We start from the raw sequence: 11,991 nt of genomic DNA, 5'->3' as shown, positions 1-11,991 counted from the left end.
AACTTTGAATTTTTTTTCAAAGTTAAAATCCCAAACGACATGGCCACATCATTTTGAACTAAGTCCAAACGGTGTGACCACCCCGTTGGAGACTTAGTCCAAACGGTGTGGCCATATCGTTGGGGATTTTTCTAAGTCCAAACGGTGTGACCATTTTTTTATAAGTCCAAATCCCAAACGACATGGCCACATCGTTTTGGACTCAGTCCAGACGGTGTGGCCATGTCGCTTGGGATTTGAACTTTGAAAAAAAATTCAAAGTTATGTTTTTTGGGCTCTTAACCGGTGTGGCCTGGTCGTTTAAGTTTGGGGTTTCGATTTCAATTTTTTGGGAATATATCAATGACATATTTGTAATAATTGTTTTTTTTTTTTTTTTTTGAAACCAATGGCACACTTGTAATAATTGTTTTTTTTTGGGAGTCCACCCAATACAAATTGGGGTCGGCAGTAACAAACAAAAATGGGCTTATGCATTAAGCACATAAAAAGTGACCCTGTTCTAATGAAAAAGTGCATTTGGCCTCACTTTCTGTCTGAAATTTTGAATAACTCGAAGTGCCAAACAACTGATGGTAAATTGTTACCACGTGTTCATTATACAAATGCTTTTGTAGTAAGTACATCAACCAAAATACTTTAGCCTGAAAATTAACAGGCCCAGACATAAATAAGTTTTAAAATAGCAGGCCCAACCACAGGTCGGGCTGCATGGCTAGTTTCTTACATTATAATTGAGAATTCTATTATCCAAAAATTTTAATTCTCACTATAATTCTAATTCCCGTTTCCAAACGTACCCTTAACAGTGAAAAATCAAACCACGAATTTCATTGTTCAAACATTTTTATACAAAAGAATCCGTCAAATTACATTGTCAATTGCCTAGAATTAATTACTACACACTACCAGAGATCCATTTATATTCTCTAAGAGTAGATTAATGATAAAACACTTGAGTTTGATATGATGCTCCTACACCTATATAAAAAGATTATGTTGTAGCATCACGTTTAAAAAACATAGTAAAAGAATTGAAAGGGCGGTAGTAAAATGTTGTGGCATCACCTATATCTCTATGTATTCAGAAATTTTCATACTGATAATACATAGAACATAATGGTTATTCAAAACTTTTCAGGGGACATAATGGGCGTATGAGATATGTTAGTATTTTCTGGGGTGTGACCAAGGTCACTCATTTCTAATGGGAAAATTCTATTTATTTTTTTAGATTTGTCCCAAATGGGAGGGAAATAGTGGAAAAATTGTATTAGATATTTGCCACTAAACAAACACACCCATACCCGTGAATTGCCATGCTAGCACTCTATAACTTCATTTCCCGAATCTCAACATCCACCAAAAGCCCATCTACAAAATCCCGGAAAAAAAAAAAAAAAAACACCAAAAAAAAGACAAAACTCGTAACAGATCTCGAGGTATAACTAACGGCATCCCAAAAACAGAAAGAGCTGATGACCGTACTCCCACTCCCTTCTGGCATAAAACCAGGCTGCCCCTCATTATTATTATTAATTCAGCACAAACCCACTCTCTCATAATTTCTCCGCAAACGTTTCATTTTTTTCTCTGCCCTAGTTTCTCCACTTGTGTAAGTAAAATGTTCAACTCAATTCCTCTCAAATGTTAAACCTGTCTTAAAATCACTTTTATTAACTTGATAACTGTTTTGGGTATAATCAGGTTTAAAACATTTGTAATTTTTTTCTTGTAACTATTTTTTTACTTTGTTGTAACTATTTTTTTTTTTTCAGGTTTTGCATGTTTTTTAGTTATTGTTGGGGTTTTGGGTTTTTAGGGTTTTTGCATGTTGCATGTGTAGTCTGACTTTAGTATATTGGGGAAATGTGGGTATTGGTACTGTTGTGCATGTTGTCACTGTGACTTTTTGAGTAGTGATTACAAAATTTGTGCATATATCTAGATGACTAGATGGTTCTTTAACTCTGTAAGGTATATTTGGTAGGAATGAGAAGTTGGAAACATTCTGTTTGGTTTTAAGTAGGATGGAAATTGAATTTTACAATTTAAGTGCTGATTATTTCTAAAATATTGAATGAAATCATGTTTTAGACTGGATATTGGAAAATAATAATCGCGTTTTTCACTTTCCTAATGAGTTGGGGGTAAATGTAGGTACCAGGTAGTGTTCTTGTTTCAAAGACTATGGAGTAGGATTGAATTGGAAGGAGTTCTGACATTGGGTTGATTATAAATTCCTGACAAATTTGGAAAAGCAGCAATGACGAGAGAGAAGGCTGCCATGGCTGTCAATGCAATGAAGGCTATTGGTGTCTCTGAACAGAGTGTGACACCAGTTTTGAAGAAGCTCCTGAAATTGTATGATAAAAATTGGTCACTCATTGAAGACGAGAACTATAGAGTCCTTGCAGATGCTATATTTGAGTGTCAGGACATTGAGGTGTGCCTCTTGACTTTTGTTTCTAATTTTGGACAGTTATCTACTTCTGTTTTATTTTCCTTCTTCATGTTACCTTTTGATGATGATATTGGTTTCTAATCAGGTTGAACAAGAAAAGAAATCTAAGGAAGCTCCCTCACATGAGGAATTAGATGGACCTCCACTCAAAAGGTTGCGTTTGAGGAAGCAGGGAGAAGCTTCTCTTTCTGGCGCAACATCATTCAGTAAGCCAAATGTAGAGGAGGCCAATCATGCACTTAGTTATCCTTGTAAGGAAAGAGCTGAGCCACTATCTTCTTCTCATAGAGGCAGGATAGATGAACACGAACCAATCTCATTTTGTGAGAAGGGAAAGCAGAAACAACCTGTTTCACCTCATGTTCTTTGCAGTCGGGATAATATGGAGCCATCTCAGTTGCATTTTGGAGACAAACGACTTGACCACGAGCTTACTTCACCTCAGACTTGTTCTAGAGGGAAGGGACCTATTTTCTCATCTCAAACTTCTCTAAGGCAGGAAACAGAACATCAATCGCTTGCACCGTTTAGAGACAGTACAGTTGAATCAAATGCTGTTTTATCCCAGTCACACCTTAGGGCAGAAGAAATGGAAACTGGTTCAGGTACGGCTCACAGGGCAAAAGGTTCTCGCCGTGTATGTCTTAAAGAGCCAAAGGTTGAGCCTGGTATTCTTCTTGTACCAAAACAAAAAATGCTCCATCCTCGAGAAAATAATGGATTGATGAGCCCCAAAACTGAGCCTTTTGCCGATGACTATCCTCCATTTGAGGTTCCAATTGCTGTTATGCGTCCTCCAAGTCCAGGCCAGACTTGTAATGAAGGTAAACTTTTATGGTATATATCTGCCCCACCTGCTATGGCATCTTACTTTTTCCTTTTCATATTTTTCTTATGATTGTTTTTATTTGAATAAAAGGGTACTTGTTTTGCTCTCTACATGCTGTATTCCTTTTTCTGTTCTCTGTTGAATATTGTTATGTAATTTGACAATGGCCATGAGTTTTCCAGGATTTCAGGTGATACTAGTCAATTGCTTATATTTAGGATTTCTATAGAACCAAGGAGCACTGAAGATTGTACTTTTATATGCCAACCTGACACTCTTGCATTTACAAGTATTACAAATCTATAATATGCGCCGTCAATACAACATTGAGTATCAAAGGGGTTGTGTATCAGGATATCGTGTGCCATTGGGATATGCTAGTAAGTTGTTTGGGATTGCAATTGATGAAGGGTATAGGTAGGTCATCTTGCAGCTTCTTGCTACGAAAACCACATTTTAACATACCGTAATTATTCGCCTATTTGATGAAATTAAATTTTATTGATAAAAAAAATAAAAATAAGTACAACTTGAAGTATAATTTTACCCTCGGCAGATTTATGCTTAGAAATATCTCTTTTTATAGGAGGCTTGTTTAAATAGAACAGCTAAAGAAGACTGAAATTTTCATAAACTCTACTGTATGTTCTTACTTAAGTTACAAAGTCTACGGTATATGTTACTTAAATTTATTTCTTTTTTTTTCACATTCACCTGTCAAAAATTCATGTTTGCACGAAGTTTGGATTAACAAACTCGAGAGTTAGTTACAACTTACAAATGATTGAATGGCGATCATTAAATATTAAGAATGTGAATTGAGTTCTAAAGCTTAAACTATGGTCCTTGTTTGTTTCCATTGTGTTTAATATGAGAATGAAATGTACATTATCTGTTACAAATTATTGGTTGGGGACTTTATATTATTTAAGTTCATTAATAATTTTACAATCCAGAAATGCAGATACGGGATCTCCCTTGTTAACTGTGTATTGGTGTATTTGGTACTATGATGCATTACTAGAGAATTAAGTTGTTACATTTGCTTTTGTTCTTTAAGACCCAGTACAGAAAGAAGCTTGTTCAACAGAGAACTATGGAGAAACGAATGGTCATGAACCCTTGGCCTCTGAAGACAAACATGATAGTGTACCTGATAGAGCATGTGAAACTGGCAGTAGCCTTGAGCTTACAAATGTTACAGAGACACCGACAAGTTTTGAAATTGCTTCTTCTCCCTTGGGGGATGTCAAGATTTCTCTTAGTTGCAACCAAGCCTCTGGACGACCAGACTTCCAGATTCCAAATCTTGATGCAGTTCTAAAGGCCGTTGAAGATAAATGTCTCAGATCGCACAAAGTCCTTGAGCCGAATTTTTCTTTGATGAAAGTGATGCAGGAGATGTGCCAATGTTTTCTAGAACTAGGCACTGAATCAACAAATTCTACACAGGAAAGCTTTGTTCATATTACGTCAGACCTCAATTTCCTGAAGAAATCTAGTCTGCGAAATGCTTTTGGTGCCAAAGGGGATCATCAAGGCAATTTTCGAATGCCAGAAAGTTTGTCAGCTGAATCTTTGAACTTACATTCTTCTGACAAGTTAGTATCACCTGGAAGTCCGAAAACATTGCTTCTTAATGGCCCAGATAGTCATCTTAATGAGAGTGGCTCTGGGAGCTCTTCTAGTGAAAGGAATACAGAGGCAAATGAAAGGAATACAGAGGCAAATGATCCTAATTCTAATTTGCGAAGTTTGGTCATTTTTCAACCACAGGACTCCACAGTTGATGAGGTGAGGCCAATCCATGATGTCTATGACATTTCCAAAGGAGAAGAAAGAGTAAGCATATCATTGGTGAATGAAGTCAGCAGTGAGCTTTATCCGCCCTCATTTTTCTACATTCCACGTAACCTTTCTTATCAAAGTGCTTATGTAAATGTCTCGCTTGCTCGAATTGGGGACGAGGACTGCTGTTCGAATTGTTTTGGGAATTGTCTATCTTCATCCATTCCTTGTGCTTGTGCAAGGGAAACTGGAGGTGAATTTGCTTACACTGTAGAAGGTCTGGTTAAGGAGAAGTTTCTAGATGAATGCATTTCTATGTATCGGGATCCTCGTCCAGAACGCCATTATTACTGTAAAAAGTGTCCACTAGAAAGGTTTAACGACCCATGCAAGGGTCATTTAGTGAGGAAATTTATTAAAGAGTGTTGGAGTAAATGTGGCTGCAGTAAACGATGTGGAAACCGGGTGGTACAACGTGGCATTGCATGCAGTTTACAGGTCAGTGCGTTCTAGGATCCTTAAACATGTGTGGATGGTATCAACTTCTTTTCTGATAATTTGGCATTTCTTCCTGAAACTTCAGATAGAATAAATGGTCTTTTTCACTTTGGTGTTTTTTTTTGTTGTAATGCAACATTATATATTGAATGCTCTACCTTTAGGCCAAACTTTAGTATCTAAGAGCTTCCCCAGAGGGTCACATATGACAATGACCTGTTATAAACATACTTTCACAGTTTCACCCTTTTCCAATAATTTCGGACGTTTGAATACCTGCAGTATATTGTTTTTTCTTACCTTGCTGGTCAAACTGTGAAACTTCCTTCATTGGTATCTGGGACAGCTGGACAGGGTTGAAAAGGTATAAAACCCTTTTTGTGCATTGGGATTTTAAGAACAAACAACCCAAAAGTATTCTGATTCTCAACCAATGTAAACTAATAAAATGTCACATCAAGTTTTACTTTAAAATTAGCTAAGAATTACAAACTGTAGTCCTTCACAGTTCCATGTATTGTAGAAGCACACACATACACACATATTCAATATTTTTGCCACTTCTATTTTTGTCTTCCATACGTGTCTATTGATTACACAACCTATCCAGGCGCTTAAGATTGATATTTTTTAATTTAGACAGTTTGATGAATTGACCTCTTGCTTCAGCTTTCGCTTTTACACTACACTTAAGTAACTTACAGTCAAACTATCAATTTTAATTTCTGCATTTGTATTCCAGGTGTTTCTGACATCTGAAGGAAAAGGTTGGGGCCTTCGAACACTTCAAGATTTGCCAAGAGGTACTTTTGTCTGCGAATATGTTGGTGAGATATTAACTAACACTGAACTGTATGAGCGGAATTTGCGAAGTACTGGCAATGAGAAACATACATACCCGGTGTTACTTGACGCTGATTGGGGATCGGAAAGTAGCTTAAAGGATGAAGAGGCCCTTTGTTTAGATGCTACTTATTATGGAAATGTTGCAAGGTTTATAAATCACAGGTAAGACTTTTATGAATGCATGTTTCCTTTTCCTTTGTTATTGCCAAATACTGTCATCTTTGCCAAATGCTTCGATTGGTTAAATGGATGAGTTACTTTTGTTAAATTCAAAGCTAATGAGAATTGGTACCTTACAAATGGAAGAACCTGAACCTTAACATTTTTGTAGTTTAATTTGTAGTGTACCATGAGGTTGCATATGTTTCTTAATTTGTCTTATACTGAACACAGTTATGTCCTTTTTTGTACGTTTGAGTTGTTCATAAAAAACTACTGTTTTGGATTTGATGTATTTACATGTATTTCTTTGAAGTACCTGGGGTTTGGGTGCAGCCTTTCAATTGCCGTTGTGGAGTTGTTTACTTTAAAATCACATCTGTTTTCTTTTACGGCCACCGGTCTACCCAATAATGGTATGCCTGACCAGATCATAGTACAAGAAAATTTCATTAGCTAATGTGGAATTACTGTTGCACTGATTTAGTATGTTCACTCATGTTAATACTTATACTCTTTTATATATAATGGAAATTCTATGTATGTAAAGAAGAATTCAATGTAGGGAAAGGAGTATATTATAGCCTTATAGGACACTATTCTGCAGTTTTGATCTCAGCTCTTTATACTCAATTTGGACAATCCAATGATCCTTTTTAGTACTTATTCTCCTTCCACCCCTTTCATCCCTTCATTAAATTCTTTTATAGTAGTGTCGTGAAGACTGAGTGTTTTCCAGTTTATCTTCTAATTTGCTTGCCTTATTGCTTCAGATGTTATGATGCAACCATGGTTGAGATCCCAGTTGAAGTTGAAACTCCAGATCGCCACTATTATCATGTAAGAAATTTGATTGGCTTCAACAGCTTATGGTTTCTTCCTCCTTACTTCTATGTCATTCAGTGTCCAAATCTAACTGAATCAAAAATTTCTTTCTCATGCAGCTTGCATTTTTCACGACTAGAGATGTATATGCTTTGGAAGAATTAACTTGGGTAAGTGGACTTTGTTACAGTAATGTTTGATTCTCTCAAAATATCATTTCTCCTTTGCTTTGTGGCCCTTAACAGTACAGTATTACTTAGGAATACTTCTTCCATTCTGCCCTTACATGAAAAATTTATGATGATGATGAGTTTAGTTTTCTTTTGAACTAGTTTGTGTCAAACATTAAATTTTAATTTCTTTCGAATAGCTTAAGTTGAATTCGTGAACTTATTATGACCCTTGAAAATGATTTATCGCATAATATCTGCATTGACCTATTGGTGTTTGTGAACTACTTACCCGATGTGTGTCCAACTGAGCGCAGGATTATGGGATTGACTTTAAAGATCATAAGCACCCTGTGAAAGCGTTTAGGTGTTTCTGTGGAAGCAAATGTTGCCGTGACATGAAGCGCTCAAATAGTAAGTAATTTTCAACTTAGATATTCTGCATTTCTGCTTGATAAAAATGATCATTTTGTTGTAGCAATAAAAGGTCTTGTGATCAGGTAGTGACAAATTTTAGCGTAAACTCATGGTGCAGAAGAAACTGTCAGATTTCTGTGTCAATGTATGTTATTACTCAGGGTCACTACTCTATTAATCGGGGAATGACCTTTTTTGCTGGAATACACTTCGTTGCAATTACCTCAACAGAAGGCGTCGTAATTGGCTTCCTTTCAAAAGTGTACTAATATTTTCCAAAAAAAAGAAGATAAAGATAAAGATAATATTTTCTCGTAGAACTTACAACATACGTTAAAGACAATAGACACGTTGTTTTTGGAATATATTGTCATATTGTTTTGAGTTTTAACTCATTTCTTTCAAGTCAGGTTGATTTACCTTGAGCATGTCAGTTGGCAATGAGTTGAAACATCTCTCTTATTTCTCCAAGTGGAAATAAGAAAATTTCGTTCTAACTTCTAACTAAGAACTTTGTTTGCTATTGGTCTGAAAAATTGCATGCATGATTATCCTGAACTTTTTCAATAATGGAAACTCCTTTACTCCAGCTTTTCTCTATTCTTTTGTGGTACAGGAACCAAATCAAAGCGTTAGTTTTGCAATGACAAGATAATACGTCAGCATCCATAACCAATGGACTGAGAACCTTGTACCTTTTATTATACTGACTATGCTGGGGAGGGCCTTCTTTTGAAACTATGCTGAAGAGTAATAAGTTTGCTTTTGAAGCTGCATAGGGATTGTCTATTGTATAGGTTTTTTTGGATGCAGATGGTCTCACTTTTCTTGTTTCAATGCATGGTTAACTTTGAAAAAGAGTTTGTTAGAACAATTTTCTGGTAGCTAAACATGGAAGGGATTTACCAATTTAATAACTTAATATTTGAAGTAATGTCCACATGATCCCATGTTTTTGGATTTTGTATGTTTTTTGCTTTTACAAATTTGTGTACTCAGTATGCATTGGCTTTGAAATTGGTGTTTGGTATTGAGTTCCTTGGATTAGTGATGAATTCTAGTCATTTCATTTTGCCCATAAACTCCAAGTTCAATCAATTGGTCATTCGTTTGAACCATAATAAGGATTTGGATTGAATTTTCTGAATGTTTGCATATCAGCCAGGCTGCTGCAAATCTTCGTTCTTGGCAAGCAACTCAACTCATATTGGGGGGGAGGGGGGATTGGATTGGATTGATGCCTCAAATGCGGGATCAAGATAGAGAAAGTCAAAATGTCCTTTTTTTATGCCGTTTTTATTTCTTTGCTTTGAAATTGAGCCTGGTTGTTGACTGATTGAGCAGTCCAGTTTCACTGATTGTATCTAGGAAAACTTTCGAATGTGAGTGATGGTTTTGTGCTTGGAATGTTGAGATTGTTGGAGAGCTAAAAAGGGATAAAAACACACTCTTACTACTTGGTTAATGGCCCTGGGTCCTTCTAGTGTGGATACATGATTTAATCTGGTTTCCAAAGTGCAAACCAAATCCAGTACTCATGTCTTTGAAGCACGAACTACTTAAGGGTCTTACTAGGTTTGCAGCACTGGTGCAGTAGTGACATATTTTGACACATTAATCAGTTTTAATTTAGCTGTCTCTAGAGTGTTTTTATTACTGTGGTCTAATGATACAAGGCAATAGTGTCCACGAGACCACGATTCATATGATATCATGTAGGAAATAGAATATAAAAAAAAAATGTTGTATGTAAAGTGATTTAATATTAAAGAAACTGTTATATTACAATTAAGTTTCAAGCAGGAAGCATATTTTATGATACATGAGCTTCAACGTGTTTGTCGACCGAAGAGAGTAATTCCCTGTTGTGAGGTTCAGAGAGGAACTTGTGGTCACAGCCTGACGGCATAGCAGGTTGAATGCTACCTGGATTCAATGGGAAAAGAATCTTGTAATAACCATCCATAATCGCTTCGAAATTACAAGTTTCTGCAACCTTTGGAATCTGGTCAATCACAAAATCATCAATAATTAATCTATGCAAGACAAATGAATAATGCACGATGCAATCAATTACCTGATAAACGTCGCGCAAATAACCATGAATGTTTGGGTATTCCAACAGCTTTTTCTTTGTACATTTGAAGAGAACATTGTACACAAGATCAAACCGAATCAAAGTAGTGAACAAACAAACATCGGCGAGTGTCAGCACGTCGCCACATAAATATCGAGATGAAGCCAAATGATCATCTATCATATCTAATGTACTAAACAATCCATTCACAGCAGTATCATACGCTTCTTGACTCTGCGCAAAGCCACATCTACAAAACACAGACATTTCATCAAACACCTCCATATATATCAAAATAAGTCGTATTTATTATTTCAAGAATCATGGATTATTTACCTATAAACCCCATTGTTCACATTGGGATAAATGATCTGATTCCATTTATCAATTTGCGCCTTTAACGACGTAGGTGAGAGATCTATATCGGATTCATTACTCGCTAACGAATTGAAAAATTCGATTATATCATAACTTTCATTGCAAGCAACGTCGGTTTTTTCGACATCCCAAAGAAGAGGAACTGTAGATCGACCATCGTAACCTCCCCGACGTAGTCGATAAACTTGTTTCAAATTCTTACACCCATTTGCATTATCTAGACCAGGTAAATAAACAGTATCTTGAACATTATTCATTTGACGAAATTCCCAAGAGCCATCGAGACTCGGGGAAGCGATTGATACTGGTATTGATTCTTCAAGACCTTTAAGAGCTCTAACAATCAAAGTTCTATGAGCCCATGGGCAAGGTAATCCAACATAGAGGTGAAGTTTTCCTAAATTTTGGCGGGAATTATTATTAGTGTATGATTTGAAATTGGCGCGAAATTTGCTGACTGGCCTAGTGTATGAACCAGTAGGATCAGTGGGTGCAAGTTGTTTCATCATTAGGTGCCACGTGGCATTCCATGTTGTACGGACGGTTGTGATTAGGAGTTGGGGTGGGAGTGATTTGCCCCATAAGAGTTTGGTTATGGTTGTGAGGATGTCTGTGTTTTTGGGGGTTGTTGCTGCTGCTGTTGGAGGGACATTTTGATGCGGCATGTTCTTGGTTTGGCTTTGTAGAATTTGTTGGTCTTTTTGTTCCTGGTTGGGAGGGTGAAGCTAGTGTTGAGAAGTGATGTAGTGGCCATTTTTTTTATGGTGTGTTTTTGGGTTGTGAGGTCAAATAAGGGAATAGATTGCACGACTCACTTCAAAAGGCCAAGGAGTCCAAGGAGACAACTATTGACCTTTCTGCTATGCTATGTGTTTGCTGACAACATATGTTCACCATGGACTGAGGTCTGTTTGTTTAATTAATTAATTAATTATTTTATTTCTTGACTGCCATTCTATAAATATAGCTACATTTGTTAATTTCCCAAAGTGCCGCACTGCTGTAGATGATCTCAGGCCAACTGAAGGAAACAAATCGAAAAAAAAGTAATGGATAGTAATGTAGAAGTTCAATATATATCAGGACCATCAGAAGTAACGTAGAAGTTCAATATCCAAGTCGTGTGAGATTATAAACTCGAACATATGTTCTACATTCAGATTGAAGAAAACATGAACCCATACAGAATCTCAAATAAATAATAAAAAACAGAAAAATGTAAACAAAAACTGGAAGCAAAATGAAGAATTATCTCAAAATGCTGTAGTTCTTTATTCCGTCTCAAGGAATTGATCAAAATAGAATGATAGACTTTGTGGGGGGTGGATGGGACGTAATAATTATTTATTACGACTAATGATTTAGTAATATGGTGGGGAAGGAGATCGGGATGGTGGAGGAGGAGACTTGTATTGATATGAAGATGTTGGTGGGGGTGGTGATTTGTAAATGTAGGGTGGAGGCGGTGATGGTGATGGTGGAGGTGGCGATGGCGATAGTGGGGGTGGTGACTTATAAATATATGGCGGAGGAGGTGATG

The 11,991-nt window shown here is 36.5% G+C and overlaps 2 protein-coding genes across 3 annotated transcripts; one reads left to right on the top strand and one right to left on the bottom strand.

The window, feature by feature from the left end:
* The first annotated feature begins 1,404 nt into the window (after window positions 1-1,404).
* On the top strand, window positions 1,405-8,930 carry LOC147500341 (putative inactive histone-lysine N-methyltransferase SUVR2). Of its 2 annotated transcripts, none has more exons than XM_086562007.1 (9): window positions 1,405-1,615; window positions 2,161-2,446; window positions 2,550-3,288; window positions 4,354-5,579; window positions 6,322-6,587; window positions 7,358-7,424; window positions 7,529-7,579; window positions 7,897-7,993; window positions 8,613-8,930. In XM_086562007.1, the coding sequence occupies exons 2-9, from the start codon at window positions 2,267-2,269 to the stop codon at window positions 8,630-8,632; spliced, it is 2,646 nt and encodes an 881-aa protein (XP_086418133.1). In that variant the 5' UTR covers window positions 1,405-1,615; window positions 2,161-2,266; the 3' UTR covers window positions 8,633-8,930. The 2 variants fall into 2 exon arrangements, with proteins under 2 accessions (XP_086418133.1, XP_086418134.1); XM_086562008.1 differs by having other exon boundaries at window positions 1,476-1,615; window positions 2,168-2,446.
* Window positions 8,931-9,739: 809 nt separating this feature from the next.
* Window positions 9,740-11,251, bottom strand: LOC147500340 (Glutathione S-transferase family protein). Its single transcript, XM_086562009.1, has 3 exons — window positions 10,410-11,251; window positions 10,074-10,323; window positions 9,740-10,001 (listed from the first exon to the last, which is right to left on the bottom strand). Exons 1-3 carry the CDS (start codon window positions 11,114-11,116, stop codon window positions 9,810-9,812), a joined length of 1,149 nt encoding a protein of 382 aa, XP_086418135.1. The 5' UTR covers window positions 11,117-11,251; the 3' UTR covers window positions 9,740-9,809.
* Window positions 11,252-11,991: the final 740 nt, after the last annotated feature.

Source organism: Coptis chinensis, chromosome 5, assembly GCF_015680905.1.
Source record: "Coptis chinensis isolate HL-2020 chromosome 5, ASM1568090v1, whole genome shotgun sequence".
NCBI classification, from domain to species: Eukaryota; Viridiplantae; Streptophyta; class Magnoliopsida; order Ranunculales; family Ranunculaceae; genus Coptis; species Coptis chinensis.
Note: the sequence above shows the minus strand (reverse complement) of the source record. Positions and strands in the feature narration are given on the sequence as shown.